We start from the raw sequence: 23,470 nt of genomic DNA, 5'->3' as shown, positions 1-23,470 counted from the left end.
GTTTTCCATGGAGAGGTGTGTGCTAGTGTATATTGGGGGTGTACAGCAGGAATGGTTCTTCGCAGGTGTGGAAGAAAGGAGGTATAGAAGGGCAGACCCTGGACTTGGGTAATAAATTTACCTGTATACTTCAGAGGTGTAGAGGGTGTGATCCCACATGCACACAAGGAAGGGAGGCAGTGAAGAGGTTGATCCCATTCATGGGGGAAAATGGGGGGAAGGATTTATCACCTCAGCACAGCATAATAGGTGCACAGGGTGATACAAGAAACAAATATGCAGTGTGATAGTGAGAATACTTTTTCCACTTGCAAAGATGTGTTCAATGGTGTTGTTGAAAGACACTTGTATACGGTCACCTGCACACAGGAACAGGCCCTGGATGTGTGTGCATACAGGCGATATGGAAGCAATGGTACTGTTGGTAAAGGAGGGTGGCACGAATACACATACAAGTACATGGTGTGGGAAGAGATTTGGGCAGAATAACCTACATGCATACCACACAGCGAAGCAAGTGGGAAGATCGAATGACTCTACAAGCACACAGGCATATGCAGAGTGTAGAGATTGTAGAGGAGTATTCCAGACTCTTTGATTTTGAAAATCATCACTTTAGAAATGTGAATGTAGAATATACAGGTAGTATCATTTGTTTGTGAAACACTGATAAAGGGGTGTCTCGTGCACTTGAGACTGCTAACAGTAATAGTTGCTACTTGGTTGTTGTAAAATCTGGTCCAGAATTTTCCAGTCTTAAAAAGTCTTTGAACCTCTACTAGTCTAAAAGCCTTAAGATGGGATATGGAAGGGCAGTAGACCAAAACAAGTAGAGATTAATTATTTCAAGCAGTCCTTCATGGAACACTGTTTTATTTCTTCTCCTTTCTGCTGAAGATTACTAGTCCCAGCAAGGTGGAAGAAGTAGACCTTGGAACAGGAAGATGCCAGACGAGAGAAGGCTGTGTAGATCAAACTCAGTATATCATCAAACACCTCGAAACTAATAGGCAACTGTTAGCAATTAATTATTTGTCAGAATTTCAGTGAACAGTTCTGAAAAGAGGTGATTAGCTTGCAAAATCTGTTAATAAATTCTAAAGTCATAGTGGCAACAAACTTAAAATTATATAGCTAGGACATTACAGCTCTGCTTGAAGGAATATACTGTTAATGATTGAAGGGACTTTGCCATTACTCGTTGACAGTGAATGCTGTCTGAAAATACGGAATTATTTATGCATTTACAGGCTCAGAACTGGTCAGAGTCAAGATGCTAATCTGTCTGTTCTTAAACTGTGATGTAGAAATACATCACATGTTTCTTTAGAAATCATCATCCAACCTAACCTGAAAAACAATAAACTGGTTTAATTAGTGGTAAATTTCCCCATGTAGTTAACACTTATATTGGATTGTTAACAGTTCTTTTGCTAGGGTAAATATTTTGGTTCTTCAGAAAAATGTGTTAAAACTGACAGCAATAGAAAAACTGTGTCTGCTGCAAGGCCTGTGTGTGGCTTACTTGAAACTTTTTGAAACTATTGTGTTACAGAGGTTTAGGGCAATACTAAAAATAATTCTGCTTTGGGACTTACTGAAACCTAATGTTAACAGAAGTTGAAATGCACAAATAGCATGAATTGCTTTTGATTCTGGTCAGTTCATATGCCTTTGAAATATCTCTACATCTACCTCCAAAATTATTTCAAGAGACCATTATTGCAGTCCATAGCAATTATAATTAAATGTGATCTGTGTGGCCAGAAAGACGTGTGATCTAGCAATTGAGTTTTGGTAGATCTGTAGTTTTGGTGAACCATGAGATTTTATTTTTTTACAACTTACAGACTTACTATTTTAGGAGATGGTATTTTCTGGATTTGGATTGAAAGGTTCTAGAATTTTATACACTACTTGAAGATCAAGGAGGACACAAAACTATTCTGCTTCTTAAAAGCCTACTTTGCATAAATGAAAAGAGAACTGCTTTGTCAGAGGGGAAGTGATGGTTCTGATTCAGGAAGGTAACTTGGAGTAAGCAGACTTTGGGTAAGCTAACTCTTGTCACTAACTTATTCTGTGCCCTTTTACTTTGGCTTCTCAGTTTATATAGTGTAGAATATGTGTGCAGCAGTGGGTGACTGAAGAGTCTTGTGAGAGGTTTGCTTCTAACTATATTAACATTATTCATGCAGTTTCAAAGACAAGCTTATAGGGATGTCAGAAGTGGCCTTCACATCTTGAACATGATTTTATTTGAATTAGCAGCTGTTTTTACATATGCAATGAAAAGATGTCCTGCTCAGAACCATCTCCAAAAAGAGGTTGCTTTAGAAATGAGAAAGCAGTGGTTCTGTTAGATCTGAATCTAGCTAACGTGGTTTCAGGTTTAACTCAATGATACAGGAACACATGCTCTCTGACCTACCTTTATGCAGCATCTTAAATCCTGCTAAGTACTTTCTCTACATTTTCAACATGAGGTACTGAATTTCTTACATACATTTAAAATATTTCAAGCCTACTGGACAAAAAGAAAGACAAGATTAAATTAAAACAGACATCATATACACATGTATCTGCAAATGTTTTCAGCATGAGGAAATAATTAATTTGCCTGAAGGATTATCATCTGACCCTGATTAATCATCTGACAGTGATTAAGATACTACTTTTGAAGTAAGCTTCAAATGTAAATTCAAATGAAGGGGCTCAATGTAAACCAAAGAATATCTGTTACTTTTTGGCTAAATCCATAGAACTCAGCTTAATTGTCATGATAGTAATCAAATGCTGAAATTCGAGGCTGCATCTATTCTACTGAAGTTGGTTGGCATAGCCATAGCTGCTTTGCTTGAGTAAATGAGAAATGCCATTTCTTATGAGCTTAGTCATGGCAGCCGTCTTTGCTTTTTGCCATTCTGAAAGGCAGTGTAAACTACTCTCTCAGGAATCGTGGTTGTTGGAGATAAACTAGAAAAATCATCACTGCCAGTCATAGTTTTGCAGAGCCATAATGGATTGCAAGTGGAGACTAGAAACATCTCTTACCTTTGACAACTTGTGACAGATTCCTGATCACCATAACGTGACTATTATACCAAAACATTGTTTCATTATGTGTTATAAAACCTAAACTAATCTGTGTTAAAAATAGAGAAATCTGAAAAGTTGCTGGATTTTCTAAGTTTCCTAAGAGTGCAATGTCACAATAGCCTTTCTTTTAAAAATTTAGTGAAAAACAATAAATGCAATATAAAAGGGGCATGAAATTGGATGTCAATATTGTCATGCTTGCATAGCAGTTTCTCAGAAAGAGCTTCCCTAGCTGTCAAAAGCTGTAGAGAGATTGATACTGTTCTATCTGAGTCAGAGGTGAGAAATCCTTGTGCATTAATCTGGAAAAAGTGTAATTGCCATTAAACTGGAGTAAAAATCTGACATAACATTAGATTTCATACCAAAAGGATGGTGCTCACTTAAAATGCAGTTATTTTTGGAAGGAGAACAAGAAAAAACTTAGAAACAGCTGGTCTGATACCCTCTGCTACCAACTTAGTGGTTTCTGTTTGAAGAGAGAAGAAATTTGAGTTATTTTGGGGGAGTTACTGCTGTATCCTTTTTTAATAGGCTTTTAGAATCATAAAATGGTTTAGGTTGGAAAAGATCTTTAAGATCATCAAATCCAACCATTAACCTAGCACTGCCAAGTCCACCACTAAACCATGTCCCTAAGCACCACATCTACATGCCTTTTAAATACCTCCAGGGATGGGGACTCAACCACTTCCCTGGGCAGCCTGTTCCAGTACCTGACAACCCTGTTGGTGAAGAAACTTTTCCTAATATCCAATGTAAACCTCCCCTGGCACAACTTGAAGCCATTTCGTCTTGTCCTATCACTCACTACTTGGGAGAAGAGACCAACCCCCCCTTTGCTACAACCTCCTTTCAGGTAGTTGTAGAGAGCAATAAGGTCTCCCCTGAGCCTCCTCTTCTCCAGACTAAACAATCCCCGTTCCCTCAGCTACTTATAAGACTTGTGGTCTAGACCCTTCACCAGCTTTGTTGTCCTTCTTTGGACATGCTCCACCACCTCAATGTCCTTCTTGTAGTGAGCGGCCCAAAACTGAACACAGTATTCAAGGTGTGGCCTCATCAGTGCCGAGTACAGGGGAATGATCACTTCCTTAGTCCTGCTGGCCACACTATTTCTGATGCAAGCCAGGATGCTATTGGTCTTCTTGGCCACCTGAGCACACTGCTGGCTCATATTCAGGTGGCTGTTGACCAACACCCCCAGGTCTTTTTCCACTGGGCAGCTCTCCAGCCACTCTTCCCCAAGCCTGTAGCGTTGCATGGGGTTGTTGTGACCCAAGTGCAGGACCCAGCACTTAGCCTTGTTGAACCTCATCCAATTGGCCTCAACCCATCAATCCAGCCTGTCCAGATCCCTCTGTAGGGCCTTCCTACCCTCCAGCAGATCAACACCCCCTCCCAACTTGCTATTCTCTGCAAATTTACTGAGGGTGCACTCAATCCCCTCATCCAGATCATTGATAAAGATATTAAACAGAACTGGCCCCAATACTGAGCCCTGGGGAACACCACTTGTGACTGGCCACCAACTGGATTTAACTCCATTCACCACAACTCTTTGGGCCTGGCCATCCAGCAAGTTTTTACCCAGCGAAGAGTATGCCTGTCCAAGCCATGAGCAGCCAGTTTCTTGATGAGATTTCTGTGGGAAACCTTGTCAAAGGCCTTACTAAAGTCCAGGTAGACAACATCCACAGCCTTTCCCTCACCCACTAAGCGGGTCACCTTGTCATAGAAGGAGATCAGGTTAGTCAAGCAGGACCTGCCTTTCATAAACCCATGCTGACTGGACCTCATCCCCTGGTTGTCCCACACATGTCACCTGATGGCACTCAGGCTGATCTGCTCCATAACCTTCCCCGGGACTGAAGTCAGATTGACAGGCCTGTAGTTCCCTGGATCCTCCTTCTGGTCCTTCTTGTAGATGGGCATCACATTTGCTAACCTCCAGTCAACGGGGACCTCCCTGGTTAGCCAGGATGGCTGACAGATGATGGAAAGTGGCTTGGTGAGGACTTCTGCCAGCTCCCTCAGTACCCTTGGGTGGATCCCAGCCGGCCCTGTAGACTTGTGTGTGTCTACATGGCATAGCAGATTGCCAACCGTTTCCCCTTGGATTATGGGGACTTCATTCTGCTCCCCGTCCCTGTCTTCCAGCGCCTGGGGCTGGGTACCCCAAGAACAACTGATCTGACTATGAAAGGCCGAGGCAGAGAAGGCATTATGTACCTCAGCCTTTTCTTCGTCCTTTGTTACTATGTTTCCCCCAGCATCTAATAAAAGATGGAGATTCTCCTTAGCCCTCCTTTTGTTGCTAATGTATTTATAGAAACATTTTTAATTGTCTTTTACAGCAGTAGCCAGATTAAGTTCCAGCTGGGCTTTGGCCCTTCTGATTTTCTCCTTGCATAACCTCATGACAGCCGTATAGTCCTACTGAGTTGCCTGCCCCTTCTTCCAAAGGCCATAAACTCTCCGAAACTGCATTAGCTAGATTCAGATCTAACAGAACCACTGCTTTCTCATTTCTAAAACAACCTCTTTTTGGAGGTAAACTGGCTGAGTTCCAGCTGAAGCTCTCTGTTCAGCCAGGCTGGTCTTCTCCCACACCAGCTCATCTTTCAGCACACGGAAATGGCCTGCTCCTGTACCTTTAAGATTTCCTTCTTGAAGAATGTCCAGCCTTCCTGGACTCCATTGCCCTTCAGGACTGCTTCCTAAGGGACTCAGTCTCCTAAACAGGCCAAAGTCTGCCCTCCAAAAGTCCAGGGTAGCAGTTCTGCTGACCCCCCTCCTTACTGCTCTGAGAATCAAAAACTGTCATTTCATGATCACTATGTCCAAGACAGCCTCCAACCATCACATCACCCACCAGGCCTTCTCTGTTTGCAAACAAGAGGTCCAGCAGGGCGCCTTCCCTAGTTGGTTCGCTCACCAGCTGTGTCAGGACGTTATCTTCCACACACACCAGAGACCTCTTAGGCTGTTCCCTCTCCGCTGTATTGTATTTTTATTGTATTTTTATTTTCTTTTTCTCTAAAATGTTTTTTTCCAATTGCTAAATGAAAAAAAAAACGGCAAAAAGCCAGCAAGGCAAAATAATAAACAGAGGATTGGTAAACGTTAAAAATTATTACATAGTTTTATCAGCTACTCAACAAGCTGTAGAATTGGATTAGAGAAAACGTCTTGTTACAGTAGCTGTTGATGTTTCTTGTAAAAATACTGGGTTTCTGTGACATTTCAATTGTCAGAACCCCTTTTTTTTTCCAATAGCCTCCAAATTGCCTGATGATAATCATCATCCTTATTTGTCTACTTGTCTCCAAAAGTTGTTGTCTTATTGCAACCTAATATTGTATTATTGAATATCTTGATGTACTTTGGCCTGCAAAATAGTATGGAAGGGTTTAGAAGTGAATGTTTAACTCACTTTATCTCACCAAAGTGTGTTTAACAGATACGTAAGCTGACTTAGGCAAAAACTTTCTCTTTTTGTTCAGAGTCTGTCAGTGGATGTATCTTTTAGCACTTTGTTCCATTGTGTGGTTTTGGAATATGAGATTGTTTTCTTTCATTTACTAAGGCATCAATAATTTTTTCATTTATACAGAAGTTTCCATCTGAACAGGAAAAGGTCATTTTACTGTGTAATTACAGTTGAAATTCATAATACTTAAATATCATTTATATAGAATTTTTATACATTATTTATTGAAATAGAGGTATTAAAATTAAGTGAGTTTTAACTAAAAAAAAAAAAAAAATCTGTCCTTTTCTAAAATCTTCTAATGATAGGTACTGTAAGGTATTAGTTGTCTGTTATCAATGGATGAGATAGTATGTGTCCACAATTCTGAGCTGCACTTGTGTATGCTGTTCGTGAAGTGTACCGTTTACTTACTATAAAGAGTATTATTAATGCTTCTTTTTTTTTCCCCCTATTATTTCAGGAAGTGTATTTCAAGAATCTTTCAAAACAGAAACAAAAGGAAGTCATGGAGAAGAATGGAAACAACCACAAACTCCGTGTTTGTGTTGCTACTTGCAACCGTGCTGATTATTCAAAATTAGCTCCCATTATGTTTGGTATTAAGGCAGAACCACAGTTCTTTGAGCTTGATGTTGTAGTGCTTGGTTCCCACCTGATTGATGATTATGGGTAAGGTGAATTTTTGTATCTTCCAATCTGTTTCTGGCGTGTTAGTCATGAATGTTAGGTAACAAAATTCTTGTCACGGTGAATGTACAAAGCAGAATTTTAAATTTTTTTTCAGATTTTATTTCATTTTGCAGCTGCTTCTGAGATTGCATGTTTCTGTTTTTTTCAACCAATCTTGGAATTTTAGAAAGTTTTGTGTAAATGGTGTAATTCAGGTCTTCAACAGGATCACGGACTATATGAAGTGAGAAACTCCATTCAGATTTCCCTAAGAATCTGGTGATTATCAAGTGAAAATGTGCTGCAGTTTTTAATTTTCACAGAGGAAAGATAATCTTCAATCATTTTAAGTTGCAGCTCTTCCACTTTGCATAGTTATTGGAGAAAGTGCTTATATATTCCATATTCTAGGGGAATACTGTTCTTACTTCCAGGGTGGTGGAGGAAGGAAAGGGTGGTTGTTTCTTTCTGACAAAATGAATAACTGATAGATGTATTAGATATGGTTTTGCAGGAGAGATTAGGGTCCCCTCTGTAACACTCTGTAAGTAAGCAGTCAGATCACCTGCCTGGGAGGATGGAATGTCTTGGTCGAAATCCCTTGCTTTGGAAGGACTTACCGTATCCTAGGTGAATATTCTCCTATTTGCTGGGGAAAAGGCAGAAGGAACAGCATACATATTGCTGGGGTTATGGTGGTTGGTTGGTTGGTTTTGCTCAGGCTGCATGTACCAGATTGGGCCCAGTAAGTGAAATAGATAGGAAGACGCTTACTTTGCAAGTCAAAATCAGACTTTAGCATAAGGCTTGCAGTATATCAGCATTGCTGAGCTTTTAGAAATGGTATGCATATCTTCAAGTAAAGACACGTTTTGGACTTTCCAACGAGAAATAGTTGGCGCTTTATAAGTTAGAGTGTGAGAAAGTTATATTATCTCAAACTACTAAGACAGGAAGTTCCACTGCTGCCCGTTCTCAGTATAGTGCTCTGTTCCTTGCTTTGTACTGAATGTTGTTTCCATCTAATAACATGACATGGCAAGTTGAATTCAACACCACAAAACTAACCTGATTTAAAAAAACAAACAAAAAAATCCTATGAAACTTCTTGCCAGGTTAACATGTTGAATTCCATTCTGTCTGAGGTAACAAGGTAATCCCATTTCATTTGCTGAAGAGGAGAAACATGGCCCTGATTTTTCTATAGTCTTGAATCCTTTGCTGTCTGCAAGACTTGTGCAAACTAATACTTTTCCAGTTCCAAGGTGTTTAACCCCTGTCTCTCTGATGTAAGTCATTTGTAACGCACAAAGCAATAGAGATTTTGATCTGACAAATGTTGTTGCTGTTAGTTGCTTTGTGGTAAGTATTCTTAAACCCTGGTACTGCTTCGGTTTTTTTCAGGACCTAACCCTGCACTCCTTAAGCTGGGGGATCCTAGAGAATTAGTGGGTCCTCAAAATGTATGTGTTCCAGTGATTTGAGTAGGGTAATGAACAGCAGCAGAATTCAAATGATAGTGATCCCATGAAATGTTTCTTACTGAAACATTTGGAGGATAGTAAAAGAAACAAAACACCAAAAATGCAGTCTTGTTTGTTCCCTAGATTTTGATCTTTCGGAAGGGAAAGAATTATAGAAGAAAAGAAAAGAAAGTTTTTTGAGATAAATGCTCGTAGTAGGGAAAAAGGCAGGTCTATGAAGGGTATTTGTAAATGGAGCTGGAAATGTAATGCAGTTTATGCTATAAAAATCTGAGCCGCTTCACTCAGTCACATAAAAAGGACTTGCCTTTTTAAAAAAACAAATTACCTGACTAGCTACTTGTAGGAATATCTGCTGTGTCTTACAGCAGTGAGCAGAATTGAGTAGATAGATAGAATTTTCTTTAGTTACACAGAATGGAGATTGCTTCTTTACTGGAGCTGGAGCACTTTGCTATCTTTGCTGTCTTTGCTATCTTTGCTTGGCTCGCAGATCATGAGATTTTCATTTGCAGAATGTGATTTAATGAATGTGATTTAATGTGCAGAGTGGATTTAATGAAAATTAAATCTGATTTAAATCAGTTTAAAAGTGTAATCCTTTGAATAAGACAGTGAATATGTCAGATGGGTTGAAGACAAAATTGGAAAACTTCTGGGTTTTTTCTCTCTTATTTAACTCCTTATTAAAGATGTCTAGAAAAACTTGATGCTTGGAGTATGAGGGACGATCTTGATATGAATGAGAACATTCTGTTAAAATCTTAAAAACTAGTTTCCTCAATGAAGGAGATGTGATAAGCAGGCCTTTGTTCAAACTCAGTACAATTATTCTAATTTGCAGTTATTTTGTCAAGCTATGTTGCTGTAAAACCACTTTGTATTTACTCTAACCCTTTTTCTCTTGCCTTCAGTAATACCTACCGTATGATTGAACAAGATGACTTCGATATTCATACAAGATTGCACACAATTGTGAGAGGGGAGGATGAGGCAGCTATGGTGGAGTCAGTGGGCCTTGCATTAGTCAAGTTACCGGATGTCCTGAACCGCCTGAAACCTGACATAATGATAGTTCATGGGGACAGATTTGATGCTTTGGCCCTGGCCACATCTGCAGCCCTGATGAATATTCGCATTCTTCACATTGAAGGTGGGGAAGTCAGTGGGACCATTGATGACTCTATCAGACACGCTATAACCAAACTGGCCCATTACCACGTGTGCTGCACAAGGAGTGCAGAGCAGCATTTAATAGCCATGTGTGAAGACCATGATCGCATCCTTTTAGCGGGCTGTCCCTCATATGACAAGCTTCTCTCTGCCAAAAATAAGGACTACATGAGTATTATACGTATGTGGCTAGGTAAGCAGTCTACTTTTTATGTTTTTCATATGACTTTCAACACTAGACAAACTCAGTAACTAGGTTACAGATCTGTGGGATCTGTTGACCAGCAGCTCTGAGAAAAGTACAGGAAAGAAACAGATGGACTTCTTGCTAGTAAGTTTAAGTTTGCTTAATTGGAGATAATTATCAAGCATCAACCTGCTGCTTCTCAAAAAATAGTGTATTTGGTAATAGCATCTAGTATTTCTTTCCTTCTACATTTTCTTTTTCTTTTGATCTGTGTTCTACCATGTATAGCTGGAAAGCTACAATCTGTCCTAGTAAACACTTCTGGTCCTCTTGCCAAATAAAAAAAATAACTTCTTAAATGGGTAATTTCTCTGAGCTGAACAATTAAAAACAGAACAGTCTTGCATGAACAGTTATTTTGGTGTAAAGGATGTATTTAAATAGAATCAGAGCTCTTCAGGGCTAATCTAAAAAAAATCAAAGGGAATTTATATTATGATCATTCTTTTGACAAATGCACTGAAACAGGGCAACATGTGCCAGAGGCTTTTGGTGTTTCATATTCATTTACTTACAAATAATTCCTGTAAACAATGGGGTTTTGTGTTTGCTTTTTATCTTTGACAAAGCAATCTCCTATATGGCACATCAACCTGTGTAGCTGGAAGCTGGAATCTTCTTAGATCAGTAGGTGAATATTTTGCAGATAAACTTTTTTATCAAACGTACTAAACCAAGTATGACTGACTTTTTAAAACACAACGAGAATGAAGTCTTTGCTTGAGAGATGGAGAATTGACATAAAACCTGAGCAGCTTCAGGGCTTTCTTGTTATTCCAGATTTATACGGGTGTGAGAACATGCTCTTGACTCTGGTATAGTCTTGCAAAGCTTTAGAGGTAGGCCTGCAAGTTAACAGTTTGTTAGGGTTTAGGTAGTGGTTTCTAAAGTTATAAGACTTGCTTAGAGAGGCAAGTAACAAGCTAAATCCTACTGGTATTCCCTTGAGTTTTATAGTAGCATTGAAATTTATGTGTTAGATATCCCATTCAGTGCCTTGACTGTTAAGGCTTTCACATTGCTAGTTTCAAAAGTATGTCCTCCCGTCCTCTTACTATTCTATGCCAATAAAAAAAACTTTTCTTGGGCACCATTTGGACAGGTGAAGATGTCAAAACCCGAGATTATATAGTTGCTCTGCAACATCCTGTAACCACAGATATTAAACATTCCATAAAGATGTTTGAACTGACACTAGATGCACTCATCTCCTTCAACAAGAGAACACTTGTTCTATTCCCTAATGTGGATGCAGGTAAGTAAAATGCCTTCATGACAGAGGCACACATAACAGATTGTCTTTAAAGCATACTTTGGTTCTTATGGAGTGCTTTTATCCCAGAACCTCCAGCCAGATGGAAGTAGCTGGATGGTCTCAGCATCAGGTGTCCATCTGCTGCAGCTCCATGTTCACATTGCTGGAAGATGTTTCAGCTTTTCAGTGTGGGGAGGAAGATGAAGGGAAGCTATGTGACACATGGAAGCACTATTAGTGCCTCTTAAAATAACTAAAAACTACAAAAAGATTTTTGCAGTGGATTTTGGGATCAAGCTTGGGCTTATGTGCCCAGCTCTGCAGCTTACCCTGTGAGGATAAAAAAAGAACAAAACCAACTCAGACTGGGCAACTCAATGAACAGCTATTAGCTCCTTTGCATGTTTGGACTTTCCGTTTAACAACAGAACTTGAATCGTTTATTTAAAAACAACTCTCTTGTTTTTTCTGTAGGAAGCAAAGATATGGTTCGGGTGATGAGGAAGAAGGGCATTGAACATCATCCCAATTTCCGGGCAGTAAAGCATGTCCCATTTGACCAGTTCATTCAACTAGTTGCTCACGCTGGTTGTATGATTGGTAACAGCAGTTGTGGTGTCAGAGAGGTGGGAGCATTTGGTACACCTGTCATCAACTTGGGGACACGTCAGACAGGAAGAGAAACAGGTACATGTTTGCTTAACTACTTTAATTTCCTCATGGTTCTGAGGTTTTTTTGTTCCACGGGATAAAGTCAAATGAATGCTTGACAGAGGCCATCTTACAGTATCAGTGCAACATAATTTTTGACCAATTTTAAAGCTTCACTGGCTATTCCTGTATCATGTTAGTGTTGCTTGTGTGTTTTACGTAAGATAATGAGGCTTTTATCTATAGACATGTTAAAATATATCTCCATTTGCAGTGGATTCCATTTAGCAGAATAGGCAACTAATTGTTTTCCTTTATAGCTAGTTTGATGTTTGACATGTATCAAATTTTCACTTTAAAAAATATGACCTCTTCACCACTTCAAGAAGTAACTGTATTGTGGTATTTCACAGATATGCAGATATGACACAAAGAGCCATTTACTTCCTGTTTTCATTCATGCATTTTAAATTTAATAATAGAATTCTGTTGAAAGCTAATATTCTACTCTCTGGTGTTTTGTGATGCATGACAGCGTATCGTAGGAGTCACCATTGCTTTACTGGTGGGAGGCACAGGGAGCAAAGGGAGGCACGTAACAACTGATGAAGAGCAACGTCAATCTGGCTGTAGTCTTTCCTGCCAGAGCAAACACAAATAATATTTCTTAATTTCTAAAGCAGTTCTTATCTTCTAATGTAATTTGAGGAGCTGACCTGTCCTATTATGTTAACTTTTTGTCATCTAGGTGAAAATGTTCTTCATGTTCGTGATGCTGATACACAGGATAAGATTCTGCATGCTCTACAGCTGCAGTTTGGTAAACAGTATCCATGGTAAGTACATTCATCTTGCTTCATTGGAGGGGATGTTAAAGCAGTAGAGTAAAAGGCATTTAGTCTTGAGGTGGTTCATCATATTTGACTGGAGTGCTTTTAATGCACTAATCTGAGGTTACAAATTATTTTTCATTTCACATGCCTCATTCAGAATCATAGTGCAATGTCTGGCGTGCAGATTAGTATTTATAGAGCAAAATGGTACTCATAGTGTTTTGATATAACTAGTAATGTAACATCCAACAGAACGTCAAGAGGACAAAAGTCATATGCTAGCTTAGACTAGCATGATTAAGAGAGCTTGTTCCATAGGAGCAGCATGGGGGAGGACATCCTGTCTGCCTACCCCTGACTTGTGCCTGAAGGACACAGTACTTTACAGCTGGATTGACCTCAGGCATGATATGTAGCAAGTCCTGACTGCAAGCTTTCAGGGGAGCTGCAGGATTATAGCAAGATGCTTTGTGTTATTCTTCAGCCAGACAGTATTGACCCTCACTTCTTTAACGTGTAAGTTCTTACAAACTTCAAGAGATAATATCTGTCTAATGAAGGACAAGAATCTAAATTGTATTTCTTAAGAACCTCAATAGAGTAAAAAAACTGAATTCTGTAATACCAAATGTCTGACACCATGTACAATGATATTTTAAAACCAGACTTAGATGTTGCAAACTGACATGAATCTACCATTTATTATTATGTAGTTGTCATCTGTGTGATAAGTACATCTTGTCTAGACATGTAGCACATACACAAACTTTCCATAATTTTAGAGCTTTATTATGTGGGTCCTTTCGTTAAACTCTTTTTTTTTTTTTTTCTCTTGCATCATTAGCTTTCCAGTTTTCTACATTCCATGTTTCGTATTCCAAAGTGGAGCTAATGCCCAACTTGCACAATCCGTTGTGTGATCTTCAAACAACTGACACCATCTACCATATTCCATGACAGACTCAAGTAGTGTGAGCTGCAGTATTGTCATAGAAGCCATATAATAATTTTATAATGACACAGTGTTACAGCCTTCTGTCATACAAAGAACTTTATAGATTGCAGTGTTATTTCCAATTAAATTGATTTTTTTTCATCTTATAGCTCAAAAATATATGGAGATGGTAATGCTGTTCCAAGGATTTTGAAGTTCCTCAAATCTATTGACCTCAAAGAGCCATTGCAAAAGAAATTCTGTTTTCCTCCTGTCAAAGATAATATCTCTCAAGATATTGACCATATTCTAGAGACACAGAGTGCTCTGGCTGTGGATCTAGGCGGAACAAATCTCCGAGTAGCAATTGTCAGTATGAAGGTAAATATTCTGTTGTGCTTTTAGATATCTTCTGCAAACTCCATTGGGCTTTGTGGCTTTGTTCCTACAGATGATGCAAAACAGCTCCGAAACAAAGCAGTCCTACTGCCTTTTGCTGTTGCGGGGTAAAGTAGATTTTCCCTCATTTGTTGCACCTCTCATACAGTCTTGAAACAATTTGCCTGCTGGTTTGCTCTTCCAAGGCTGCTGTTGAACTAGCAAAGCCCATTTGCTGGTGCATGGTCCTAGCTGCTCCCTCTCTGTGGGAGTCATACAGACCTTGAAAAATAGGACAACTCTCAGATGTGTTGGTTCCCTGTAAAAGGTGACTCAGTTCACCCTGCAACTTTTTATATGCCAAGCAAAAAAGGAAAAGGCTCCAAGAGCAGTCTTTTTACTTCCCCGCTGCTTTACACAGCCATGCAATGGACACACAGAACCATTTTGAGCAACAACCAGCATCTAGCAAAACAATTTACTGAGGGAGAGTGGTGGGTTCATGGTGGGTGGGTTCAGGATACAGAATTTTGCATCTCTTCTACCAAGAGAAGAACAGCCAGTAATCAAAAATTCTCAGTATCTTCCTGCGTAGAAGCATAATCAGTAACATAGTACTGAGCCTCAGCTGGAACAATGTTCACTGAAATGCATCACACCACAGAGATATAGATCAATTGGAGAGAGAGTCAGGAAAAAAATAGCAATAATTATTACAGACATGGAAGACAGGGAGAAGTTGAAGAAACTAGAACTGTTTAGTCTAGAGAAGAGGAAACTGACTGGGGGAGGGGGAGAGCCTTCAGATATGTGGAAGACTTTTGTGAAGAGAAAAATCAGATTCACTTGTGCATGAACAAGTAGTAAAATATTAAAGCAGCAGAACGGAAAATTATTTTAAAGTTTTTCTTATTATCCAGCTTAGCTGTCAATGCAATAGAAGACTGGAATAGATAGTCTGGAAGGGTATAGTGTCTTCATTACTGAAATAGTAGGAACTGGTTTTAAAAGGTCTCTTAAAACCAGCTGAATTACAGTTTGTTGTTCTTGCATGGAAAAGGGTGATGGACTTGAGTTGTGTAATGATCTTCTAAAATTCATATCAGGGTTTTTGGTTTGTTTTTTTTCATTATGTTGACTGTGTCCTTTGATGTATGAAAAAAGGTGATTGATGGTTTAATACTATCATCAGAGTAAGTAGAATTTGATTATCCAGCTAGATGTACATACAGCTAGATATACATACACTAGAATTCATAGAGACTTTAAAGATTTGAGTGAGTTTTGTGTCTGAAGTGCCTCTCTTCCTGTAAAAGTAACCCATTTGAAATAGGTTTGAAGTTACAGCTTTGTAAAGGCTGTATGGAGAGATGTTCACGTTTAGGGATACTGTGTGATTTAATGGTCTCCATGCTTAGAAGTTCCTCAACCCATTTCTTTGGTACTGGCACAGCTGGAAGCTTTCCTTTGCCTGTGTCATAGCACTAATAAGTATGCATTGCTGGCATAGCTTTGCCGTAGACAGCATATTACAAATGTTTGACGGCTACCTTGCAAAGATGAAAGTTTATACTTGGCAAAAAGTCTTAAAAAACAGCAAGTAAGGCTACCAAAATGGCATCAGTATCAGTCTGGTGCCAGATCACTTGCAAGGGCATCTTATAGTGAAACAAGTAAATACACCCATGACCATCAGCTGATTATCCAGATCAATTAAAAAACCACAAAATTTCTGTTTAAACTTGTGAGCTTCAAGCTTATGGGATAAAAATTACTTGGTGATGGTGTAAAAATATTTGAAATAATTCTTATCCAGGTTGATAAATCAAAGGATAGTTAGGACTGAAGAATTTTAACTCATTTAGATACCCGTCTTCCTGTTTGGGGGAAAAACCCCCATAAAAATCCTGAACTCTGCAGCACTTAAAAGATGTGAATGAAGCTCATCTTTAGAAGTCTTTGGCTTTTATTCCGAACAGTATTGGATAATTACTCCTACTGTTACACTGCATACTTCCAGATAACTAGATCAGTTAGACATAGTTACCCAGAAAGAAAAGTAAGTTACCTGCAGAAAGATGAAGGGCTCTGTAAATTGACCTGATATGGTCCAGAATTTTGGCATTCATTTAAAAGGAGATGTCTGGCAGATCTTTAAGGTCTTAAAGAAAACTTGTACAAATATAATTTTTTTAGAAGTAGAATTGGTACAACATTTTCTGCCAACACAGCCAGGAAAAAAAAGAAATTTAAAAAATCCTGTCCATTTCACAGAGTGTAGCTTGAGGTAGCATTTATGAAAGTTGAAATGTTAGCAAGTCAGAGTGAAAAGGATCAGACTTTCATAATAAAAGTTACACAACAGATGTAAGCATTTAACAGGGAATGGCAGAGTTGAAGTTCTAGTTTTCTTTTCATGAAGAAAATAACTGAGTTTTCAAAAACGCCTTTTAAAAGCTGTTGTGTCTGATAATGTTTGCTTCAGCCTTGTCTTCCAAAATAACTTCCTCTGATTCCCCTCCCCCTCGAAACCAAAAGTGAAGAGGAAATATCATAAAAATCCCCAAACCCTATTGCTGATGTGATGCTTAGATGGTGGGATCTAATACTCAAACCATTGATGTCTTGGAATTTTCTGTTACTTTGGCAACAGTGACTCAGCCATGTTGCATATAGACTGTCTTTGTTACTCCTTTTTGCTTAGTTGTATTAATACACTGCTGTTCACTTAGATAGATTGTAGCATACTGGGGATATAATAGGGAGAATAACATCACTAGGCAGCATATCTTCTGTAGCTTCCTGGCCTAATCCTGCAATATTAACATCACGTTAAGTTCCTTACTACCCACAGATTCAGGCATGCATAATGAATGCTTTCATTACCACTGCGTGACTCCTAGGGTTGAAAATAATCCCTTCCTCCTGGATCCTCTGTCCCCTGTACAACATACATCACAGTAGATGGTGCCCCAGAAATATTTAAGCGACTCAGAAGTATAATTGCTTAGAAGAAAAGTTATTCCTGAAAGAATAGTAAATTTTGCATTAAAATTTCTAGCATTTCTCTCTGGCTGACTGTCCTCCTGCTGGTAAAATAGCAGTCTTTGACACCATGCAAAACTTTCATGTAGTCAACCTGGAAACATTTTCTTCTTCAAGCACTATGGGTTTTCTTTACTTTTTAGCAATTGTTACTCTGTTACCTTTTTTTAACACTTTATAGTTTTGAGCTTAAGTGCATTGCTGTATCACGGTTTGCTTCTAACAACAGTTCCAGTAGCTCCTGTGATACTTCCTTACACAGTCCATGTGTTCCTTACCATATTTTATTTCAGACAGGGGAGGCTGAATACAGAAGCAGAGTGTAACGCCTAATCTTGCAAACTTGTCTCCCACAGTTGTCAGGAATCTTGCACAGAACAGCCTGTAGAACAAAGATCTAAGGCATGCATCTGTATTTTTTTTAAAAGACAGAAATTATGACTCCATTTTCAGGTTGACCTGTAGTTTAAATTGAAGAGAAATTTCATCATGAAGTACATTTCTATGGGGCGTGTTTTGTTGTTTTTAATTTCTAGGGTGAAATAGTTAAGAAGTATACCCAGCTCAACCCTAAAACTTATGAAGACAGACTAGAATTAATTCTAAAGATGTGTGTAGAGGCTGCATCTGAGGCAGTAAACGTGAACTGTAGAATTTTGGGAGTAGGTAAGTTAACAAATACTAATTTTGTCTTTTCATCTGAGTTTTTCAATGTGAAATGAAACCACTACTGATTAATTTAAAACACTTCTTTAAAACAGATCTTGTGTATTTTAAGCTCTTAAGTTATATTCTTAAAACAGAAACTTTTTTAAATGTTTCTGAAAATGAGAAGCTGACTATAAAGGCTGAAGTTGCCCCAGTCTGTAACAGCCATGAAAGCAATCTGGTGAATTATATCTAAACTGTATCTAAAATGTGTAGTATATAGATTTTATGGATTTTGAAACTCCCTGCAGTCTCTGAATTGTGAGTCAGATGCTTAGTGTATATTGAAACAGCTCTTGAAACAACTGCAGCTGAGTCAAGGTTCCTCTGTTGTCTGTAAGCCTTTCCTTATGGCTAAGATCAACTGTGCAGCAGAATCCTCAGTTACACTAGGGCAGACTAAAAAGGCTAAAATGTTAGACTAAATTTGCAGCTAACAGAGAGGAAAGCAGCCTTTTTGTTTATGTCTGGTTTACTTACACTGTAGTAGAGTTCCAAGTTAAACTGTGTTTATACCAGACAGGACTTCTTCAGTTTCATGATCTTTGGTCTTAGATATTACAGTTATTCATGAAGGTGTCAATTAATGTGTCCTGGATTTTTAAGGAGGACATACAATCCTCATTTTAGCTGAGAAATGCTCCAAAAGAAAAGTAGTTTGCTTCAGACCAAAATTTACTTGAATCACACAATAGGAAGAAAAGTTAATTTGAACCTCTTTTAAAAGTATTTTTCAAAACAATGTTAAGTACACAAAGCCATAAGAAGAAATATGTCAGACCTTCAAATCAAATCAAATCTTTCAGACTATCTGTTGGGTCATACACATGACTTAACCACCCAGATTATTTTATTGTGTCCAAATGCTAAATCTTGAAAGCCTCATAGTTCCTGTAGAAAAGATGGTAAACTCTGCAGTAGTCACTATTGCAAGTATCTAAGAACAGTTTACAGTCAGCTATGTTTATTAGGATAATGAAACCATAAACTGGTTTATAGAGGTTTATATATGGGGAAAAAAACTTCCCTTTGTTTGTCATTTTACAAGAATTACATTTCTATTTATTCTTCAGCCCCCTTCCTTCTGTGACTTATTGCTTACTATTCAATTACTGAATAATGAGTGGAAAAGCTGTGCTACAGAATAAGAAATTTCTTAGCTGGCTATATTTGTTAGCTTCTCTTTGCCTCATTCAGACTCATAGTTTGAATCAGAATACTAGCTGAAATTGAAAATTCTCTTTAGAGAATGACATATAATTCCTATAGGAATAATTAATGTATTAGATGCTAGTAATTTTGTTAAGGCTAACAATTGTAAGATGGAGAGTTCCTGTAACTTTGGAGAAGTTTTTGCAAGACTGAGCAGAAAGACTGCACTTAGTCCTGGACTTTTTATTAGTAACACTGGCATTCTTCCAGCTATCATAGATAAGGGTAGAAGTAATAACCATGGGAAATGAATAAAGAGAAAGAGCTACTAACAGAAAGCAATGAAAAAAAAGTGTTTTCCTGTTTTTAGTCCTATAAACTGCTGTCAGCACTCAAAATACTAGCTACATAAGCATAACTTCGATTGAAGAACTCCCACTAATACAAAACAGGTTTGCAGAGTAATTAAAAAGTAGGACTGTGGGAAAAAAAAATTCAACATCTATTTGTCTTCATGATCAAATAAGTCTAGACTGAAACACCTCTGCAGTTAGTTTCAATTTTGGGTTTTTTATTGTTTTTTTTTTCACTGAAAACAAAACATTTATATTAAAAACAGCTTTATGAAAATGAGGGAAAAGTAAAGGCTATCAGGCCCGAAGAACACTAGCAGCTGTTACTGAATTTTTTTTTCTTTACTTTTACAAAACACAAGGAGACTCAGATCTATACACAACTGTTACATAGAGGTACTTGTCAGAGCTATCTATTTACTGCTATTAGGCAGTATTTAAGTTACCTTTCTGGAGCTGATAGTAGAGAAAAGAGGATGAAGACATAGCTTCTGCTAATTCCCATAGTTGTTTACATCAATTACAGAATTATGGCATTTAGAAAAAGTAGACTTTTTTTACTAAGCTATTGCTCAGTTAGCAAATAAGTATTAAATAAGGTTTTGTTGTAATAAACATTTGGTTCTTAAAATCCTAGGGAGATTCACAGATTGACATTGGGAATGTAATTTCTATTAGATACTTGCTGACAGGTTCTCAGATTATTTGTTCTTTAAAAACTGAGATTTTTGGAGGTCTTACAGCTTTAATGTTCAATTCAGCTGCTTGTCTTGTAGCTTTTGTGCTGCTGTTTTGTATTATAATGTTAACCCTGAGACACTCTCTTCTGAATATGTTTAGATAAGTGACACAATCTCTGTACAAGAATAATAGATAAAAATGTTCAAATTTTGTTGTCTAGAGCTAAATACCTCCATAATAGAGTGGCCTGCTTTTCAGAGGTCCTGCCAGAGTCCATCAACTTTGGAAGCTTGTCCAGCTAGAGAAAACTGGTTTGGCAAATAGTGCCTATTATTAGCCATTATTCTGTTCAGTAGAGAAATCTCTGCACATAGTCTTGATTTTTCTGGAGGTTTTTTTCTGGAGTGTATTTTCACTACTCAAAGTCCAGTGATTATTTTTAGTGATTCTAAATCTTGAGAGTTACAGCAAATTTCAGGACACTTCTGCTGTTCCAGGGTTTGAACAATTTATTTTGTACAGTTTGCTATTGTATGTCTTTCATACATGACTAAAAAGAAACACAAGTATTAAGTGATTTGCTGCAATCTTGCTTGAAGTAGGAACATTAACTCTCTGAGTAACACTAACCATTATCCATCTAGTTATTCTTAAGATACCAGGTGCATTGTGATTAGAGCAATGGAGGTCTATGAATTATTTTTACATGTCAGAAATTGCACTGCCAGTAATACTTAGAAATTTTTACTTTCACACTCTGCTTCAAAGCCTAGTATTAGAAATAAAAATACTTGTCATTGTAAAGAGAAAAATAGATCTTTTACTTAAAGTATTACACAGACTTAGTTTTGATTTTTCTTTCCTGTATTTGTGGGACTTAGGTATTTCCACAGGGGGACGGGTAAACCCTCGAGAAGGAATTGTGCTTCACTCTACAAAACTCATTCAGGAGTGGAGCTCTGTGGATCTCAGAACTCCAATATCTGATGCTCTGCACCTGCCAGTCTGGGTGGACAATGATGGAAACTGTGCTGCTCTAGCAGAGAGGAAATTTGGTCATGGAAAAGGAGTAGAAAATTTTGTAACACTCATTACTGGTACAGGTGGGTATGTTATAGTTCAATGAAACCCAGAGTCAAAATACCAGCACCATCATTCAGAGACTCTGATGATCTTAAAAGCATAAACACCACCACTGTGCCTGCAAAACCCTAATATATTAGGTTCTTAAACCAAAAATCCTTTTGCCACTATATCTATTTGTTTCTTTTAGGGTACTTCTTAATTTACTCTGGCAAATGAAACATTTTGCATAGTATAAGCTTCCTGATAAAAGAAGTTCTGCTGATAGAGCTATGCAGACAAACCATTTTTTTCAAAATAAGGAAAATCTGAGCCACTTTAGCTGGAATAATTTTGCTTTTTTCAGCTCTATAGCTTAATTCTCCTCCAGCTGCAGAACTAAAAGCCAGATCGGGGTATGTATCTAGAAGATAAGCAAGCAAATATGAGAGATGATGCTTATTATATTTCAAATGCAAACATGGGGTAACTTTTTTCCATTGTTAAGTATATAGTCCTTTAGAATGGTGGCAATAATAACTAGCTGACGAATCCCCACCCAGGGACTGGGAAGGAGCAGCAGAGGATTGCAGATTTAAGTGTTCTGGCTCTTTAGCACACAGGTTTTGCTCTCTAAATACAGCATTACATCACCTCCTCTGAAATGCAAAATTTTAAGGCCACTTGGAAAGGTTAGTTTTGTGCATAGAGAGCATGACTCACAAACTTAAAAGATCAGTCATAGTAGATCAATACCATCCATAGGCTTTTTAAGAAAGGAGAAGCATTATATACCATTTTGATACATACATGAATAGGAGGGAGCTATGAGCTTGCTTATTAGGTGTGTCAACAATTCTTCAATAACCAGTAATTTTTGGTTTCCAGTTTAGAAGACCACTGATGGCCCATATTTCATCTTGTCTGTATTAGAATAAGCAAATGTCAATGTCCTGAAGAACTGGAGCCTTTAAAAACTGTATTTTATCTTTTTTTATTATTATTATTATTTTTTTAATGGTAGAAGTTTTCATATCTTTGCAGGAATTGGAGGCGGAATCGTTCATCAACACGAATTGATCCATGGCAGTTCTTTCTGTGCTGCTGAGCTTGGGCATATTGTTGTATCTTTAGATGGACCAGAATGCCTGTGTGGTAGCCAAGGATGTATAGAAGCGTATGCCTCTGGAATAGCATTACAGAGAGAAGCTAAGAAACTGCATGATGGTATCTATATACTTTATTTTTGAAAGCATGATTACTAAATTGCAGTACAGGGAGAAACTTGCAAAGATGATATTAAGAAAAATAGACCCACCATCTTTTTCTAGGAGGAGATGAGAGTAAGTGTACAGGATTCCTGTGTATGGCCAACCTAGGAGCTGCCACAACCTGCATAGTACAATAAAGTTCTTTTTCAGTGATGGCAACACCCACACAAGCCACGCTTGGAACCACTGGTCTCAAAATTACCAGAAGCATGTAGTAGAGTTTAGTCTTTCCTTCTTAAGCATGCTGTAAGGTAATCTGACAGGCATTCTGTGAGGTTTGGTTTCACAGTGATTGTCTTTCAGCAATAGCTTCTCAGTCTTAGATAAGTTTGGGAACATTTATATTTTATTTTATTAACTTTTGGGGCTGACAAGACTAGTGAATTACCATACTACAGCTGTTTGAGTTTGATGCTGTCTTCTACAAGTAGTTCCCTGAATAATATGGATATGACTGCTTTGGCTAAACTCACGGTTAGACAGATTGCTCAGGATTCAGGCTTCAGTGTTTAAGGAAAAGAGACGTAAAGATCTGCTGTTTGTCACCCTCAATTTCTTGACTCCCCACATCACCATGTTTTTCTCTTGGCTTCTCTCCTGTTCAAACAGAGGATCTGCTTTTAGTAGAAGGAATGTCAATGAAGAAGGAGGAGGTTGTTAGTGCTGCACATCTCATTCAAGCAGCTAAACTTGGGAACACAAAAGCAGACAGCATTCTCAGAACAGGTGAGAACATAGCCCAAAGTGTGGAAACCTCCCATAATTAGATTTTTGGGGATACAGAAATGGTAATGCACTGTAACACTACAACACAACTCTACACGTTGAGGACCCCTCTGTATAATATTACTAATGGTAATGAAATGTTAAATACAAATGTTGGAGGAAATGTGAGCAGAAGTGTGTATTAAAAGTCTCTGTTCCGATAAATGAGAAGATGAATAGTTTCTGCAAAGACCAGTTTAAAAAAGTGAGGTCT

At 38.1% G+C, this 23,470-nt stretch overlaps 1 protein-coding gene across 6 annotated transcripts in view; it reads left to right on the top strand.

The window, feature by feature from the left end:
• The window catches only part of GNE (glucosamine (UDP-N-acetyl)-2-epimerase/N-acetylmannosamine kinase), a 36,309-nt gene that overhangs the window by 9,881 nt on the left and 2,958 nt on the right, over positions 1–23,470 (top strand). For 3 of the 6 annotated variants that reach the window (XM_087741268.1, XM_087741273.1, XM_087741274.1), the window contains exons 2-11: positions 7,056–7,264; positions 9,663–10,114; positions 11,271–11,423; positions 11,898–12,110; positions 12,823–12,910; positions 14,012–14,222; positions 17,801–17,930; positions 21,040–21,261; positions 22,265–22,447; positions 23,101–23,217. In XM_087741268.1, the coding sequence (XP_087597394.1) occupies positions 7,056–7,264; positions 9,663–10,114; positions 11,271–11,423; positions 11,898–12,110; positions 12,823–12,910; positions 14,012–14,222; positions 17,801–17,930; positions 21,040–21,261; positions 22,265–22,447; positions 23,101–23,217 (1,978 nt within the window). Of the gene's footprint in view, positions 1–1,850; positions 2,053–7,055; positions 7,265–9,662; positions 10,115–11,270; positions 11,424–11,897; positions 12,111–12,822; positions 12,911–14,011; positions 14,223–17,800; positions 17,931–21,039; positions 21,262–22,264; positions 22,448–23,100; positions 23,218–23,470 lie in introns of all 6 variants that reach the window. The other 3 variants (XM_087741272.1, XM_087741270.1, XM_087741271.1) reach the window with 2 other exon arrangements.

Source organism: Nipponia nippon, unplaced genomic scaffold, assembly GCF_047370975.1.
Source record: "Nipponia nippon isolate SJK-2023a ecotype South Korea unplaced genomic scaffold, ASM4737097v1 scaffold_8, whole genome shotgun sequence".
Lineage (NCBI taxonomy): Eukaryota > Metazoa > Chordata > Aves > Pelecaniformes > Threskiornithidae > Nipponia > Nipponia nippon.
Note: the sequence above shows the minus strand (reverse complement) of the source record. Positions and strands in the feature narration are given on the sequence as shown.